Source organism: Harmonia axyridis, chromosome 3, assembly GCF_914767665.1.
Source record: "Harmonia axyridis chromosome 3, icHarAxyr1.1, whole genome shotgun sequence".
Classification (NCBI taxonomy): Eukaryota; Metazoa; Arthropoda; class Insecta; order Coleoptera; family Coccinellidae; genus Harmonia; species Harmonia axyridis.
Genome location: NC_059503.1, coordinates 62,795,418 through 62,814,864, shown reverse-complemented (window position 1 = coordinate 62,814,864; position 19,447 = coordinate 62,795,418). Strand labels below are relative to the sequence as shown.

The 19,447-nt window shown below is 36.0% G+C and overlaps 1 protein-coding gene across 10 annotated transcripts in view; it reads left to right on the top strand.

Annotated features, from left to right (window-relative positions):
- Positions 1-19,447, top strand: part of LOC123676653 (synaptotagmin-7) — a 317,805-nt gene that overhangs the window by 276,189 nt on the left and 22,169 nt on the right. For 4 of the 10 annotated variants that reach the window (XR_006746983.1, XM_045612742.1, XM_045612746.1 and 1 more), the window contains exons 3-5: positions 5,332-5,343; positions 6,372-6,522; positions 17,675-17,815. Coding sequence is in view for 9 of the 10 variants with exons in the window: in XM_045612742.1 (XP_045468698.1) it covers positions 5,332-5,343; positions 6,372-6,522; positions 17,675-17,815 (304 nt within the window). In the remaining variant the exon portion in view is untranslated. The remainder of the gene's footprint in view (positions 1-5,331; positions 5,344-6,371; positions 6,523-17,674; positions 17,816-19,447) is intronic. The other 6 variants (XM_045612744.1, XM_045612749.1, XM_045612751.1 and 3 more) reach the window with 3 other exon arrangements.

The following is a 19,447-nucleotide window of genomic DNA, read 5'->3' as shown; positions in this document are numbered from 1 at the left end:
ACCCATTTTTCGTCTCCAGTGACAATGCGATACAGAAATCCATTCCGTATATTCTTTGCAAGCAGCTGTTCACAAGAAAACAAACGCCGTTCAACTCGTACGGCACCCAATTTCCTTGTGTCTGAATCATTTCCATGACTTTCAACCGTTTTGAAATTGAACTTGAAATTTTTTCGTTTATTCGAACAATTATCATTTGGACATTGGTCGGCCGTAGATATGGAATTGTTTTTGTTCTCATTCTGGATTCTTCAACAAATCATAAGAAACCATCATTAATATTCGGGCTTACAATTCCTCTGATGCAAGCAAGCAAGAAACATCAATTTAATTCCATATATAAATAATAGAGCTAAATTACACAACACATTTCGAATAATGAATGGCATCAAAATAGAATTTTCTTCTGCTCTCAAGCAGAATGAAGAAATCTCATGGTAAAGGTATTTTAGGAAAAATATTTTTTGCAAAGTTAAGGCTTATCGAACAATATTCGATATGCAATTTAGCTATAGATCATCCGTTAAACTCCAGGCGGATTACCGCCCAGCATTCAGCTCCTGCTGGATGCTGTTCAACGAAAAATTTAAGCGAACTTTTAGGAATTCTTGAGGATTTCCTGGATATCTACCCAGTCGCTACCGGAAACTTTTAATTACGTTTTTCGCCAACATCGTGGAGAATATCCGGGCCCATATTGCGGCAAAATTAATATGAGACAATCCAGGCGTCTGGAAAGAGATGGCAAAAAATGATATAATGCCTTATTTTCCATACCATGGGTTGCATTCAGAAAAAGTTATTGAATTTCCCGGGGGAATATCCCAGGTCCATTATTTTTTTGCGAGAGCTGAACAAGTAGACGAACGTCAAAAGATGTAATGAATATTACTGAGAGTATTTTACTGAACAAAAAATGTAATAAGACTAGAAAAAAGCATCAATAGAAACATTAAATTAAGAGGGAATATCACCACATGATTGCTCAGTTCAAAACGAAATTACTGATTTTTCCAACTACCACTGATTTTTTTGCGGTTTTCACTTAAATTCTTTGTATAATAATATACATTGTAAAGAAAAATAAATTTGGTGACTTTTCGTTCTTCGTAAAAGAATTGATGATATGTTCAATCTACAGAGCACCGATATATTTTTAAAATATTCGTGAAAAATAACTGAAAAAATCGTCACAAAAGAAGTAAAACTATAATTTTAGCTAAAATTTTTAAGTTTTGATGAGAAAAAGGCATATAACTCCATACGAGTTTTACCCGAAGGCTTTGAGCATATAAATTGTGAATAAATATAAGGTGATGTGTTGAACATCAAGATAATAAAAAAATGGCTAATGAATTACAGTAAAAAACAGAAAAATACGTTGGTGTGTTATATGACGTTTCTTGCTAGATAGCCGTGAATAAAAACTCAGCACTTGACAGTGCTGAAGAATACCATATGGTAATGAATAAAACACTACTCGCAAAAACCATGACTTCATGCTATGAGTAATTCATGTCAACTAATGAAAAATAAGTTGAAGTATTTTTGTAAATTTGGAAGTATGAAATCAAACAGTGTTATAATTTCACCCATAAAAGCTGAGAATCCTGGAAATATGTGCCATACTGCTATCACTCGTATTTCCGAGTCTACTTAAGGTACAACTTTCGGTTCTGAATGCGGGATTTTGGCTCACAAAATTGTTTTTAAGTTAATATTTTGAACCACTTTCGCTTTGTATCCTTATGTCGGTCTGTATGTCCGCACATAACTTCTACAATTCTTATAGGATTTTTATGAAATTTAACTAGAGCATTGAATTTTGGCTATCGAGAGTACCCTACAAATTTCAGTTTTTTCAGATTGCGTTTACCGAAGTGAAATTCTAGGGATTTCCAAAGCTGATCTTCTAGTAGTCCGACATTGCGGAAAATTGGTATGAATATTCAGAACGGGCAATAAAAATGCCCTGAAAATTTAAGTGCTTTAGAATACAAAGTACACGTTACATATGTCAACGTGAAAGACCTGGAATATTTATATTTCATGTTCGACAACTCGATTTGAATGAATCTCATTATGGTCATTCGGGACGGGACACTAAATTTAACATAGGAATGTATTTGCGTTAGGTATAGGGTGTTTTTTTTCGAGGTATATAACTTTAAGTTGGCATAACTGTTCAAGATGGCGACCGATTTAACAGCTGTAAAGTGATTTATTCTCAAATTGGTTTGGCAATTTATCATGAATAGACTCACGCCTGAACAACACTTGCAAATAGTGCAATTTTTTTTCGAAAATAATGGTTCTGTGCGGAATACGTATCGCGCACTACGTCCATTTTATTTTGTTTAGCGATGAAGCGCACTTCTAGTCGAATGGCTACGTCAACAAATAAAACTGCCGCATTTGGAGTGAAGCGAATCCTGAAGTGTATGTCGAAACACCGTTACATCCAGAAAAACTGACTGTTTGCTGCGCTTTATGGGCTGGTGGAATCATTGGTCCGTACTTCTTCAAAAACGATGATGGCCAGAACGTTACAGTCAATGGTGATCGGTATAGAGCCATGATTACTAACTTTTTCATTCCTGAATTGAACAACCATGATATCCAGGAGCTGTTGTTCCAGCAAGACGGCGCAACATGTCACAAGCTCGTGCCACAATCGATTTATTGAAAGACACGTTTGGTGACCACCTAATTCACGTTTTGGACCTGTGAATTGGCCTCTATAGGTCTTAAAAAAACACCCTTCACATTCAAATTCGTAAATTGAAAATTTTCGGGATATAATAATGTTACAAGATCGAATATAAGGTACTGTGCTATGCTTATTTTTCAGAAGCAAAGGACGATGGAAAGTATGTTTCCGTTGGAATCACTCCTCGCCACACGAATGATACACTTGATCAAATCAAGCGCGATATAAAACATCCGAATCGCGTAATAAAGTCCGGGGATGGTATCGCCTACCACACTCTGATCGTAACGCTCGGCAATAAATGGCAGCTGCAAATCGGATCTTCATAAAATATATCGCCCCATTTTTTCGTGTTCATAATTCAGGATGTTTCGAAGCGGGCGAAAATTTTAAATCGCCTTCCGAATTATGTCACGCACCGATTTGGGCCCTTGCGCTGAGCACGGTCAATTCCCCGTTCAATTAAAGGTGGGCCCGACCGATTTACCTGCTTTAGGTTTTGGGCGATAACAATTTGCCTATTGTGGGCGCGATAATGAATGGATCCCACGTCGGTGACCTTTCTGTTCTCGGGCTAGCGCTAATAACGGAGCTATGGAAGATTGGGTATAAAAGTTGTTTGGGGATAGAACAGTGGTAGTTATTTATCATTAGTTCATTATGTGTATAGGCGTATGGGGAAATGTCACCGTGAATTTTAATTGACGGGTAATGTGTTGGTTATAATCGATTGATTTTGGTTGGTGATGAAGTAATCGAAAAACGAAATTCAATGAACCTAAAATTCATAAATGGGTTGAACTAAAAGTGCCTACTCATGTAGGCTTGGTTAATCGATCGTCTAGAGGTATGATTCGATTACCTGGCCTTTCCACTTTTTCTCCGAGACTTTGTTCGGTTTAAGTAATAATTAAACTTTTTTTAATTATTTACATATATTAACAAAGCCACAGTTACAGTACAAACACAGTTTATACGGTACTGAATATCATCTTCAACTCTAGTTTTAATTACTCGAAACGTCTTCGTTTTTGTACAAGTTTCGGTCGTCTCGTCTTTAACTCCGCGAACCGTCTTTTCGTCTTACGTCTCAAGTTCCAACCGACTGAATTTACTCTTACTTCGACTTAGACCGAACTCGAACTTTACTCGTCTTCGACTTAACTTGAACTGACTCTCGACTCGAACTTACTTCATCCCCTGACCGCAACTCACCCCGTCCACTCTGAATATCCTTCCCTCCTTCCGGCTTGACCACACCCTCAGGGAAAGTACCATCCCCTAGTCCAATAAAAGTTTTGCCGTACCGCCCACAAAGATCTTCGCGGATTCCTGGAAATCAAATATTCTCGAAAGACTAGAACCTGATACACAGATGTGACACATCTGGTACAACCGTCTTGTCTTCGATCTTTCCTAACCCCAGTAAATCTCTTAAGTTTTACAACCGGCATGACACATCTTCGACACCCCGAAGAATTACACATCCTTTTTACATTATATGTACAATAACAATTCGTTCCCTGCAAATTCATTGAAACTTTCATGCCCTCGACACTTGAAGAAACGGATAGGTCTCCAAGCATCCTGTTGACCATCTCAATTATTTACAGGGAACAATAACTGGATTCTACACTCATATAACGACGACCTGTTGATAAACAGGGTCAGTCATTAGTGCTTGATCGAGTAATATCTCTTGAAAATTTTGGGCTAGGAGAATGATTCAAATCTTGGCGGAATTAACGATACGTGCATAAGCACGACATCTTAGAGATGTAATGTAATTAATACAGTAATTCAAAAGTTCGACAACTGGCTTAGTATTCCCTCAGTTCAGTTCATTGTTTTGATATTGTAGTCTGTATATGAAAAGTACAAAGGACAAATAACTTATATAATATAAGTTATTTTTTCTTCTATAGTGCTGTCAAGTCGGTACCTTATGAAATAATATCTATCACATATCTCTCTATTTCTAATAATCTCTGTTTCTCGCATTAGATATCAAGGTATATCGTTGCCATTGTTGTATATAGGCATTACCATTAAACATTGTATCGATTCTGTTTTCTTCTTGATAATATTTTATTTTATTTTTGGGTGAAATGGCTTTCTCTCTCTCTGTCGACTATTGCAAACATTATGAAAGAATTATATTTATTTATTTATTAATATTTCCCTAGACTAGAAGGAGAAATTCGAAATTTTCAAAGTATGTTCGGATCTTGAATTCTGCTTTTGAAATTCTTAATGGGCAAGATTCTTACAATAAATCGGATTGACTTCAAATTTCGTTGTACTTTTGTGGTATACTTTCGAACATATGAATGGTTCACAGTGTAATAACATCTATATAATCTCAATGAAGAATACTTGGTGAAGACATATTAATAATAAATATTTTTTTCATCTTTCATTTTTGAATTTAGTAACTAATATGAGGTTGAATTTGATCATTTATGTGTATATAATCATTTATTATTAATGCATAAGATAAATCGATTGACGTCATTGAAGGAATAAAATAAAAGTCTCATAATAATAAAAAGAAATCAAATGAATATTATAACTAATTTCTTTTTTCTTTTCATGTACTCTTCTATCGTTGGATTCTCCAGAGCACAATTAGAGTGAGTATACCTATTTTACTAGTAAATGCCCGAGTAAATGCCACCTAGAACAGTATTGTAAGTGATGCAATGCCCGGACTACCATTGCAATATATCATGTTCTCAATAACAAAAGTAACAAGTAACGATGCTCAAATCTAGTTGATTTTGTTTTTCTTCCAATTTTTATTTTGTGAATGGCTCTTTATAATTCTGCCAGTTGTTTTTTTTTCTCTTTTTTTTTTGTTCTGTTTTCCTTGCCGGAGTCTTGCTGAAGATGCTTTAGTATTGTAACATTTCAATAATAGTTTTGATATTTTTTTATAGTTTATGCAATCATTGAATTACTTGTTTTCCTTTTCCATATGTCACCGATTGTTAAAGGGTCAAAACTTCATTATGAAGTAGTTGAATGGGATTTTGTTTGTAAAACTGATACTCCTATTGAAACTATCACTTGGAACGAAATTTTGTCTATCTAGTCATTCTAAATAGTCTTCGTACAGAAAATTATTATACAGGGTGAGTCGGGAGGAAAGGGCCAAACTCCAGGAGCGTATTGTACACGTGAAAATGATTCATAAAAACTTATACGATTCTTATTTGTTTCCGAGATACAGTGTGTTAAAGTTGGAATTTTTTTCAAGTATTTTCCTTATAGTATTTTCACTTCACAAGATATAAAACTGAAATTTGGCATAAATATTATCATTGATAGTTCTCACCATGTGACATGCCAATTTCGATTGCAAATCCAAACGGTGATATTTTCTCTGGAACACTATGCATTGTTTTCCTAATTCTGGAGGAAAACAGTGATCTCTGATATATCTAGCCTGGATGATAACCTGACAGTAGTGCTTATCGATATTGAGACCGTGTATTGGCTTACCTCAATTGAAGACTTCGTTTTATTTCGATGGTTCTGTACTAGAGAATCGTTGACTAGACTATTCTAGACTAGAAGCGTTGTAGATTCTCGATATGAAAAGCTTCAAAGCAGTGAATTGAAGAGTCGATATTACATCGAAACTCATAGATAATTTCAGTTCCTTTTCTAGAACTACCGGAAATGCACCCCAAGCAAAATCACCAGCTGGAAGCAGCACAGGTGCGCTGCCACCAGAGGCAAGGACGCCCACAGCGTCCAACAAGGCTCTACAGAATGTCAAGGGGGACCACCCATCGGTAAGCCAGGATGTAAGCATGATCTGTTTTCTTCTTCTTACCTAGTACTTAAGTGTCAAACAGATGTAATATCCTCTTTGGTGTTAGTGAAATGTACGGTTTGTTAGTTTTTGTCGTGATCATGGCGGTAGATTGAGATTCATGCATCTTGAACCGACCTTATATTCAATGAATCCTTAATACTGGATATCGAATGTATCGAGTCAAGCTATGATTTCCTTGGACAGTCTTTTAGCCGTCGCGTTCAAGCCATCAACGATAGCGATTTCCCCCCGAATTGGTTTGCTGGAATCAATAATGATTATACACATTTGGAAAATTCACTCGGAAACTTAGGATTTAGTGTACAAATCTGCAAGTCGCTCTGGCTCCAATGGAACAGTGGAAGAATCGAAACATGAGTGCGATGCCAGATTTGTACGCTAAATCCGATATTTCCGAGTGAATTTTCCAAATCTATATAGTAGACTATACATATATGCGTGCCGTGATTAGTGCGGTTGCGAGTAGAAATAATTGAAAATATACAACATAATAAATTGTGCTGTTAGAGAAAGACCTTCAAATTGAGGTGTCACATGACATATTCTCTCCTGACTGACTGTCCAAGAAAACCGTATCAAGGAGCTTCTAAAATTATATCATAAAGTGAATCTCATCTACTTCATTGCTAAGAAAATAAAAACAATTATGTGTCGCAGTTTAATCGTTTTATGTGGATCATATCCGATGTGCATTTGTGTCCTTGTAAATGTTCATATGTATATGTGTTCGATGTACCATTGATGTAATACCTTTTATATAGATGTTTTGTATGTTGAATCACATCACTTTCCTAGAACAAGACAATAATCTAACCTCACTCTTCAACAAGGACTCAAAACACACTAAAATCTATGAATTGCATATTGATGAATGAGATAATCATAATGATTTTTGATAATCAAAACCGATAAGATTCTGTGAGTGAAGCAATTGACTAATATAAAAGTAACATATTTGGCCCGCTAACTATAAACTGATAGCTAATCATGGACCTGAAAACTGAGAACAATTAGCGAAATATTATTTTTCCCATTAAATGTTAAATGGCAGTTCAAAATATTCAACTAACCCATTTTACTGACATTCTGAAAACCGCGGAATCTATATTCATATGCCTAATTTCTTTTTTATTGATCTATATAAAAACGCAGGGCCGACGCTAGAAGTTTTGGCACTCGAAGGAAGCAAAAAATTTTTCGGCGCCCCTGCTGAAAAAGCTTTAATGATCTCCCCCATAACACCCCTTTCCCCCCTCCTATGATCTGTTATGAATGTCTTGATACCAAAAAAAGTATTGAAAAGGACGTTTTGAAATTTTCGAAGTATTTCGAACAGGAACAAAAAAAAGCAAAGTATTTGAGTATTTTTAAGAAACGCCTCTTACTCAAGAACAAATCAAGATATCTGTGATATGCTTTCTGATATCTTATTATTTTGAAAATAGAGATCTGGGATCTTTGAAAATTTTTCTCTAAGTCTTATAGTTCTCGAGATGCTTTCAGTGTTGAGACACCCAGTACTCAGCGGCTAGATTGGGAGAATCAGTATGCCAACCTGATCAATGTAAAGCATATCTAGGCTAAGAAATTACAGCGTGTTGCAAAACCATATCCAGCTTCCTCTCTTGAACAAGCTGGTAAAAATAGCTAAGTACGATTGAATTTTCGTTTGAACTTGATCCGACAAGGATATCAATCAGTATCGCCGGACGCCATCATCCATTTCAATTTGATCCGCTTACAGACAGACGAACAAAGGCACACGGCATTAAGGGATCAATAGGATAGATTGAGGAATTTTACGATCTAAACGTCCCCAACGGATTCAATAAAACTGGATATGGAACGGTGCGTTATCTTGAAGTTTATATGTGAAAACCTGAACGGTATCAACCCTACGCACCGGCTATCCCAGAAAAAATATAATGATCTCAGTTGAAAAGACTTTTTAGGGGGAAATGTGAAAGAACCAGAGAATTACTGGCGATACCTCGGTGATGTTACTCAATAGGAGAACTGATATTATTAAAACTTTTTTATGTTATGATAATTCAAATTCAAAAACAAAATTTCATCATCACTTCCGTTACATAATATACATTATTTGTAGAACATAAGTATCAAATTAGAAATGTGTGACCGAAGCAAAACTTGTATTTCATACAATCTAACCAAACGGATGAATATACAACATTCGCTACAGTAAAAATAATTCAAAAGAAACTTGGAACTTGTTTCTCTTTTGCATGCAGGCTATTAGCCTTTTACTGCTCCATCCCAATATAATTCACCTCTGGTGAGCTATTTTGATTCTGCTCTGCTGGTGGAAATATTCCAATCATGACACAATCTTTGTGCCAGTAAGGTTTTGGACACACATTTCCTGGGGAAGTGCCATCTTCGGTCGTTTGTGTTTTCTAGGATCTTCATCATAGTTGAAAGCTTTCCTTATTAAAGGTGCGTGATTTTCCATTTTAATGAAGGTCTTCACGCTCAGATCCTTCAGATAGTCGTCTAGGAATGGTATTTGCAGGTCTTCATGTATCCGTACGTTGCTGACAAACCATGGTGCATTTACGACTCGTCTTGGGATCGTATTCTGCACGACCCGAAGTCTATGCAGATGCGTCTTTGTGGCATATCCCCAAGCTGGTCATGCGTGAGACATGACCGGCCGTATGGTGGACTTATAAAGAAGAAGCTTGTTGGAAAGAGACATTTTGCTGTTTTTGCAAAGAAGCGATTGCAACGCTGCCGCTGCTGTCTTTCCCTTCGTCACAGCTGATGTGACGTGTTGGTTCCAAGTGAGCTTCTTGTCAAGTATCACTCCCTGATACTTGGCCTCGTTTTTCCATTCGCTCCTCCTGCCAAACATTACGATTTGACCGACGAGATCTTTTTTCTTTCGACTGAAAAGAACTGCTTCGCTCTTCTCAGGGTTTACTTCAATTCTCCATCGAGCAAACCAAGATTGAAGTCTACAGACGGCTTCTTGTAGGTACTTCGTTGCCATTTTTGGGACACCAAGAACTGGCAAGAATGGCGGTGTCGTCAGCGTACAGTGCCATGGAGTTTTTCACCGTTTTTGGCATGTCGGATACATATATTGTAAATAATATTGGAGACAGCAGAGATCCTTGCGGAACTCCGGCTGAAAGAGCCTTCTCTGAAGAAAATACTCCGTCAACTCTGGCTCTGAACTTGCGAGAATGCAGGAAAGAAGATAAAAGTTGGACCATGGAGAGTGGTAAACCTGCCGCAAGCAGTTTGTATGTCAGTCCTTTGTGCCATACTTCATCAAACGCTTTGGATACATCCAAGAACACAGCTCCTGTGACTTGTTTACGGTTATATCCATCCGTTGTTGAATGTTGGCTTTGGAAACCGAACTTTTCCAACTGTATGATCTTCTTTTCTTTCGTTATTGTCTTCAATCTTTTCAGAATGACTGCTTCCATAATCTTCCCTATGCACGAGAGAAGACTGATCGGACGGTAGTTCTGCGGAAATTTAGCATCTTTGCCGGCCTTGTGGATTGAAACCACGTTGGCTTTCTTCCATTCCTTCGGAAAGTACCTTAGTCGTAGCGTAGCATTGACTAAATTTGTCAGTGCTACTAAGGCTTTTCGAGGGAGGTTCCGCAACGTCAAGTTAGTGATGCCGTCTGGTCCTGGTGCCGATTTCACTTTACTCTACAATATAGTGTTCTGGATTTCCTAAACGGTTACGAAACCAATAGCTTCCGTTGATTCATTTTTCAAGTCTCTTCTCACTTTGCGGTTGACGTCCTCAATGTGGTCCAATTCCGCATAGTTGTAACTACAGCTGCATCCTTATTCTTCGAGGTGTCGAAGATATGTCATGAAGTTGTATATCTTGAAGAGATGTGTCACATCTGTGTATCAGGTTCTAGTCCTTCTAGAATATTCGATTTACAGGAATCCGCGAAAATCTTTGTGGGCGTTACGGCAAAACTCTTATTGGACTAGAGGATGGTACTTTCCCTTAGAGTGTGGTCAAGCCGGAAGGAAGGAAGGTTATTCAGAGTGGACGGGTTAAGTTGCGGTCAGGGGACGAAGTAAGTTCGAGTCGAGGGTCAGTTCAAGTTAAGTCGAAGACGAGTAAAGTTCAAGTTCGATCCAAGTCGAAGTAAGAGTAAGTTCAGTCGGTTGAAACTTAAGACGTAAGACCAAAAGACGGTTCGCGGGCTAGATTAAGACGAGTCGCGAACGAATCAAAGACGAGACGACCAAAACTTGTAATAAAACAAAGACGTTAAATATCGAAGACGACTCGAGTAATTAACACTCGAGTTAAAGACGAAATTCAGTACCGAATAAACTGTGTTTGAACTGAAAGTGTGGCTTTGTAAATAGATGTTTATAATTCAGAAGAGTTTAATTATTACAAACCCGAAAAAATCACGGAGAAAAAGACGAAAGGCCAGGTAATCGAATCATACCTCTAGATGATCGATTAACCAAGCCTACAAACATTTTGTTTATATTCAATACTCCACTGAAACAGAGCTAAATCAAGAAGATTTTCATCCTCGTATCCCGCGTTGGCGATGTACCCATCTTGTAATTGTTACAGTCTTCCTTCCTTTCCAATGTACGAATTCCATCTTCACTTTGATATTTCCTTTTTAAATTTCGAACCGTTTCTTAGTCAGATCCTCTTTGATATAGATTTTATAATTTCTAAAGTGTATCTTCACGGGTAAAAACTTTCTCTAAAATTTTCTCTCTTGAATTTCATGAGAATAACAGAACTTGGATTGGCAACGTTCTCTCCTTCTGTGTTTCATTTAATACGAAAATACTAATTTTTTTCTCCAGTTGTTCCAATCTGAGAATTCATCAATGAATTTCATCTTGAAGAATGGATTTGACCTTTTCGATGATCTTTGCTGTAATTTTTTCGAGATATCAAGTAGGTACCTCGGTTACTATTTGCTTCACAATTCCCTTTATTTCCTATTTATTTTCTTGTGTTAGTCCTATTTAATCGTTGTTATTTCAATTACTCCAATATCCAGGGAAATACATACTACGAACAACGGTCATCTTTATCTCATTCACGTTTTTTCAATATTCGCTGCTAATAATTGAAACTAAATCCAAAGAAATATACATAAAAACATAACACAGAGCTTCACCATTATTCTAACAAAGGGAGAGCAGCGATCATTTTAAACGATTCTTTCCGTATCCCCATACAAAAAAATTGCGAAAGGGGTGGAAACTCATCTTTTTTAATGAGTACTTTCAGAGAAGGAAGTTTTTCATGGAAGTTATCGGGAGAATGGGAGAGAAGAATCATTATCCGATTTCACTCATAGAAAATGGGGTTTTTGATGGAACACTAAGAGCCCCTCCGCTGAAAAGTGTGGAATATCAATTTCCTTTCTGGACGGGTATTTGAGAATTGGGAGATAACTTTCATTTATGATGGAAACTGTGATGTTTCGGAAAAGATTAATGACTCTATATTCACGTATGGCCAAGAGGAGATTTAAACGTGAATTTTATATGGTTTCTCACTTTGAAAAATATTCAGAACTTCATCATGACTGAAAATAATAATAAATTGATAGATAATAATTGATGAATCTGTGACAGGAGAGATCCGAGCACCAACCTATACTAACTGACAAAAAAACTGCAAAACCAAGAAGGAACTGTTCAAATTTTAATTTTTTTTTATGAAACATAGATATCTATATAGTAGAGCAAGGAGTAAATTATAGAAATCTGGAGAAAAAAATCGTGAAGGTTTTTTCATGTAAACAATTTTTGTTACTCAAATATTGTAGTCGTTTCTTGCAATTTTTCCAAATTTTCCAAAAAACCAGCTGTTCGAGAAAATCCAAAGTCGATGTTTAGTTGTTGTTAAAATGCCTAGAGCACGTGTACCTACGCTTAGTGAAAACGTGCACTGAGCCTATAACCTGTTGGATTTATGGGTTCACCAGAGGATTCACTAATACACAGATAATGTCTTAATCGTTTATTCTCTCTAGAATATCTCTCTCCAAGCAAGCTCGATGTCGAATAGACTCAACTTATAGGTTAGACCTCAGATGTCTAAAACTAAGATCATTGCAGATCGATTCTTTTTCTTTCGCTCGATAGCCTCGATGGTCTCGTCACTCGCTTAACGCTCGCTAGCAGCGCCACGGCGACGAGAAGAGGTAATACTACAAGTGTAGGGTAGGATGTAATGTTGGTTGTCTCTCTCGTAATTTGTTCGGATGAAGTAATATTCTAACAGATTTTATGGAGAGGAGCGCTCAATTCCGTGAAATCAAAAAATGTTAAATTGAAGAATAACACCCAACATTTCGACCATGTGTTTTTTGACATTTTTTGTTGCAAATCCTTTGTATAATCTCCCTTGAAGTTGGGCCGTTTTGAAAGTGTACACCCTGTATAGATTAAATTATTGTACAATTATTGATCGCATATTCCGCAATATTCTTCATAAGCTCGAGTCAACGTTCCACCTATTTTTTTCGAGCTACGGCCTTAAACTGTGTAAATAAATGAGCTCTTGAGAGCTTCTGACATAAAATTAGTACTTTCCTCACTGTTCTGCCTGAAATCCATACAAATCATATTTCGAAACAGTTGATCGCCGACCCAAGTCACGCTTGACTTCACCTGTAGTCTTATTTTGCACAGCATTACATCGAAGCATGCTATGGTTTCCGTCAAACTTCTACAATCCCGCAAGTTCATCTGAAAGTTTGGACAGTAAGGACCTGATAGTTAAATTCGGTTGTTGGCTTATCTAATCTCTGAAGTCGAGGGTTGACGTCGGGTTTGACTTGTTCGCCGAGATTCCTAGATCGTGCTAGTGACGGTCTATTTATCTGGAAGCCAACTTCGGAATCCCTCAGGACGTTCGACGTGTTTATACCATAGTCTTTTCAGTTCAAGGCAATAGAACAGTATCGGTTTGAATTATTTTGATCTCAAATGTACTGAGATTTATTCGGATGGAGACAAATAAATCTGAAATGGATAAAGTAATATACAGGGTATTCGGAGTTCCTAAATTGGAGGTACAAACGAAAATTTACAGATTCCTCGGATCATTTCAAGATACAAAAGTCGTATAAACATGAGCCCGCAAATGCTTTGTTTTCGAGATACAGGGTGTTAAAATTCGTTTTTTTTTCTTTCAAGTTCTTCACAGCACAGTCCCTTTTCAAGATATTCAACTTAAATTCAGTATATTCTATTTGTAGTGTATTTGTTGTGCTCAATCTCAAACTTTTGTATATGGAGGTCATTCACGAAAAATTTATATTTTTTTGAGTTATATGCAAAAAACCGCCAAAAAACTAAATATTTAACCTTTTTTTTTCAATGTTTCGTCAAGGAATTTTCTGTAGAGAGAAATAACACACTGACATTTTATAAAGTCGTCCTTCATAAACATGGCCCATTATCGCAGTGGTTTTTACGTCAAGTTTTTAATATTGAAATGTCCTATTGTCCAGGATCCGATCTCAGGGTAGAATATTTTTTTATAAAACCTATTTTTCCAGAATATTATATGCGATAGAAGAAAATATCAAACCATCAAGTAAAATTTGCTGTTTTTTTGTTAGATGGATGATTTATTTGCCTGAAGTTTTTTTTATTTTCGAATTTATTGTACCTCATCAAATATGCGAATGTTTTTCCTCAACCTCTCCATGGAATTTTTTTTATATAATTAGAGGTGAAATTTATTATTCCAAAATAAATTAATTCCTTAATATTCCATGAAGAGGAGCTGCTCCTATTGTGTTCAACAAAAGCGTTATCGTTTTTCACAAAGCGAAACTTCATGATTTTCACCTTCTGTAATCTTGGATGTCCCAAGAAACGGTTGAGGCTTGTCCTAATTGTGGCTGGAGTATCTTTCTCACCCCTTTTTGCGTTTCAAAACATTATTGTGGAAGGAGGAAACAAGAAAGAAGCCTCGAAGGAATTCTACACCACCCACGTTTTGGTTAACAAACTTTTCTCTCTTATAGACTGCCGTCCAGAAGTTAGGAGTAGTCTCAGTCCACGGAAAGTAGGAGAAGTTTCTGACTGATTGAGTAGGCGCCAGTATACATTGCATAAGTGATTTCCCTCATGGTTTTAGTTTATAGTTCAGGCTTAAACTCATGGAGTAATTTATTTGTTAAATATACCGGGTGTTTTTTTTCAGTTGAAACGTGCAAACATCCCGAAAAGGAAACTTCTTATGGAAAAATGATGCGAATAAATGTTTAATACTTTTGAGGGGAAAGTCCACTTATGCTACAAGCTCATCCATAGAATAGAATAGCAAAAATACGCCAATTCTCAACGATCGTTTAAGCCAGAAGAGTTCATCGGACAAAAAACCTGATTTGGAGAAATTTGTAGGAAATTTTATTTACTTTGTTTTTATATGGATAGGTCATTCACCAAAATCTATATTTTCTGAGTTATATGTAAAAAACACCAAAAATTAATTTTATTATCCTTTTTTTTGGATTTTTTCAATGTTCTGTCAATACATTTCGTTGGCAAACCTAATTTTCAGATTCAGCACCCTAAAAATAAATAAAATGTAAAGTGGAAACACCACCATTGACTTGCTCAAATCGAAACAAAATTAGAGATTTTTCTTCTTACAAATCACCGATTTTCATTCAGTTCTAATAATTTTCTCAACAATGAAAAAAAATGATAATTTTGGTATTTTTTCGTTCTTCGCAAAAAAATTGATGACATGGTTTCCCTACAAATCACTCTTATATTTTAAAAATATAAGTAAAAAAACCTACAGAAATCATTTCAAGAAATGCAAAACACTAATTCTATGAAATTTATGAGAACACTCATGAAGTACTTCCTCTCTATGAAAATAGGAATTATTGTAATAATCCTTACTTCAGGGATAACATTATTTTTGTCCCTCCTATATTCTGGGCGAATACTCACAGATCACGAGAAAGTGATGTGGTTGTGTTCTCTCTTATTCCATCTAAGACTGTATTACCATAGAACACACTTCAATCGCTTCATTCCCTGAATTCTTCATGAAGTAAGAGGTCAGCAGTTCTCTGTAAAGTTATCCCAAGTCAGCAAGTTCTCCGATGTTTCTTTTCATGTAAGACCCTCTGGAAATTATAGAGTTGTCTAATACTCTCTCTCGAAATGCTGAAGTGGTTGCTATTCAACAGTGTTTTCGGCAAACGGATTTCAATATACTCAGTTCAAAGTGGTACGTCTTACGTACAAGAAATTCTGGCTTGTGAATTGAAATAGATTTCACCCATTAATTTCGATTTCCGAGGGTTGCATTCGAACGCTGATGAATAATCAGAACCATTAGTCTTGGAACGAGGCCAACCAGCACAGACTCCGATGTTTTGTCACTTGTAGAACTCATGACTTTTTTCGCTAATCGTTTTTATGACTATATGAAATCCAACGTAGTTGATGAGAGGAAGCAACATGTATCTTCTGAAATGAAATATTTCTGCTCTGATTCCTCCGAATGAGAAACGATTAATTATCTTCGTATTTCGAATGCTTCATTCTATTCGCCATTTTCTTGTATCGCTATTTCTCAGTAACGGGTTACAATTTCAACAAAGTGATTCTAAAATTGAGAACAACTATTGTTCTTTCTCAAAATTCATTGTTGAAATTGAGTTAAATATTTGGTGCTTTTTTTGACAAATATTCTGGGCGCTTGTTTCAGGCCATCATTTTTTCCGAATTTTCAGCTGAAAATGATATGATATGAATTATATACTAATATACGTACGTACTGAATATATATAAATGAATTGAATTTGTTGACTCAAATAGTATTGGTAGGTATGACAAAGGATACTCAACAAATGGATTCCTTTGGCTCTTTCCAACGGCTTCGTCTCACACACGAAAACAGTATTCTTCTGTAGACTTCCTAGCACTTTCTTGGTTTCCAACGCTTGGAAACAGAAAGGTCACTAGTTTTCTTGTTCAAATAAACTTGACTTTCACTTGAAAATTGGACTTGTATACTTTGGCACTTTCTTGGTTTCCAATGATGTCTTCTTTAAAACAGGAACAGAAAGGTCACCGGTCTTCTTATACTATCTTAAATAAACTTAACTTCAACTTGAAAGATGGACTTGATTCCTGTGGCACTTTCTTGGTTTCCAATGATGTCTTCTTTGATACAGGAATAGAAAGGTCACCAGTCTTTCGATGTTACACTAACCAGAATGCGGTATACGTAGGACCATGTAAATATTCTTCACGAAGGAGCATGGAAATATACGGTTCGAAGGACCATGGAAATATTTTCGATATAATGAACTGTTAAGCGGTTTATTTGAACGCTATTACAAACATTACCACGAGTAGGTTATGTTGTCTTACAACTGATACCTGAACAGAACAGATTGAACTGAACTAGAGAATAGTTAACGAGAAAGAGGGTGAAAATTTCTCATGCGTCCAGAACATGGACTTTAACCATAGAATGGTTATAATGGTAATGGTATAATAAAGAATATGAACTAGAAATTAAATCAGATATATAAAATAGAATCGACGCTGGCGCTATCTATTGGATTTCTCTTAAGTATATGATTGTTCAAAACTGTAACCTCAATTTCTCCAATAAATGTGAAATGATTCGGTGAAATCTATATCTTCTGATTTTCTATGCTGTATGATAAATTTTACCAATGAGAATTTTATTTTCATCGAAAAATTAATTGGATTCTTCAAAGAGATTATTCAATGATTATTGTGAGAGAATTTATTCACATTCACTTGAAATTTCGATGCAAAACAACATGAAGTGATACTATGTGAAATCCAGTCAATTGCAAATCTACAGAATCTTCTTGATTTCGAAATTTTAACACAATTTAGTATTCAATTAAAAATGTTCATTGCTATACAAAAAAGTTGGTTGGTATAATGTACATACAACTCCACTAAAAAAACTCCATTCAATTAATTTCTGTAAAACATCATCAACAAATAATGTCGTTAAAACCAAGACAAAATCATAATCTTGAAATGATTTTCGAGAAGAGATTCATGAAGAAACTATGATAATTTTCTCTCATTTACTTTTTTCAGATGGCGTTCTTGCAGAACAGGTCGATCTCTCTCGTGGACATGTACATCGACAATTCAGAACCCTCTGAAAACGTCGGCCAAATACATTTCTCTCTCGAATACGATTTCCAGAATACGACTCTTATTCTCAAGATTATACAGGTGAGTAGAACTCTTCCACATCTTTTCTTTCGTTTGTTACAGGGCAATCTAGAACAGACTTTCGCAATAAATTCATGTCCATTTCGTTACCCCATTTCGCAGAATTTTTTGTAGTCCTTAAATAATGGAATTTCTGAATTGGTCCTGATTTCCGATAGGCTAATCGTTGAAATGAGAACAATATTTGAAATTAGTATGCCTGACGTGAGGGCTGATCCCGTCTGTCAGATCTCTTTACATTTCCTAGCTACCAATAGTATCCGCGACTGATGGAATACTTCAAGAAATGGAGATTCAAAGTGAACAAATCGAAAACAGTTACAATCTACTTCGGAGGAACAACAGTAAAGAAAGAGAGAGCAGGAAACGTCAAAATAGAAAACCAAGCGATAGAATGTAAAAAGGAAGCCAAATATCTGGGAGTAATACTGGATGAAAGAATGAATTTTAACAAACAGATTGAAGAAAACAGAAAAAAGACAAGGCAATTGCACGGCAGACTGTACCCGTTGCTCAACCCTAGAAGTAAACTTTCCTTAGAAAACAAGCTGAAGATATTAAAAATAATACTAATACCAAGCATTACGTATGCAGGAGTTACCTGGTACAATACGAAGGACATTAATAATGATCAGTTGCAAAGTACGCTAAATTCAGTAATAAGAACAGCGGTTGGCGCCCCATGGTATATAACTAACCAACAAATCAGAGAAGAACTGAAAATTGAAACTATTGAAGAAATAGTCAATAAACAAAGAAAGAAGACAATAGAGACGCTGAAAGAGCACGAGAGTAAGGAATTAGGAAAGATAATACAAATAAAAGTAAGAGAGACAGATGAGAGGAAGACCTCTTTCAAAGAACTAAATAGAAGAAAAAAGTGACATAAAGTAGGGAGGAAATCCTCCCGAACAGATAACAGCAGAAAATAGGAAAAAATGAAATTAGAGGCGAAGGAAATGTAAATTCCGGACCTTAAACAAAAAGAAGATCTGAGTTAGTACCCGCGATGTAGCTTACAGCTCAGATTGTAGATTGGGTGAATTATTTAACCTGTTGAAATTTATTATAGCTTGCCACATAGATTTAGGCTCCCTCAAATATTCCACTTGGAGTTAAGAGAGGTTTATTCCACATGGCTTTCTCGTGATCTGCCAAAGTTCAACTACTCCACTCTCCTAAGCGGTTTTGAGATCCCACCACTTTTCAGGATGAGTGCAGCAATTTCGAACGTTCCTATGATTTAGTTTCTTTTTCTTCCACAAGCAAGAATGGATAGGACGTATTAACGTCTTCATTTTAAATTTTAGAAGAACCGCATTTTTAGCCTTTGAAAAGACTTTTTTTATAATATTTTTGTGAAAATCGAAAAAATAAATGTTTGCTCGAAAAATTACATCATGCATGTATTCATTCTACAATAAAAAATTAATTTAATTATTTTTTTCTGCCATTCCGAAAAAATGAATAAATAAAAACTCCCCGCAATGACGTACTCTCTAAAATGAATAATAGTGAAAACCTCATTGAAAACGATGATCTCTAGAGTAAAATAAGCGTACTTATTTTGATCTGATCGCTGAAATGGTAAAGACTCTGATAGAAAACTCTTGAATTTACCCAAAATTATTT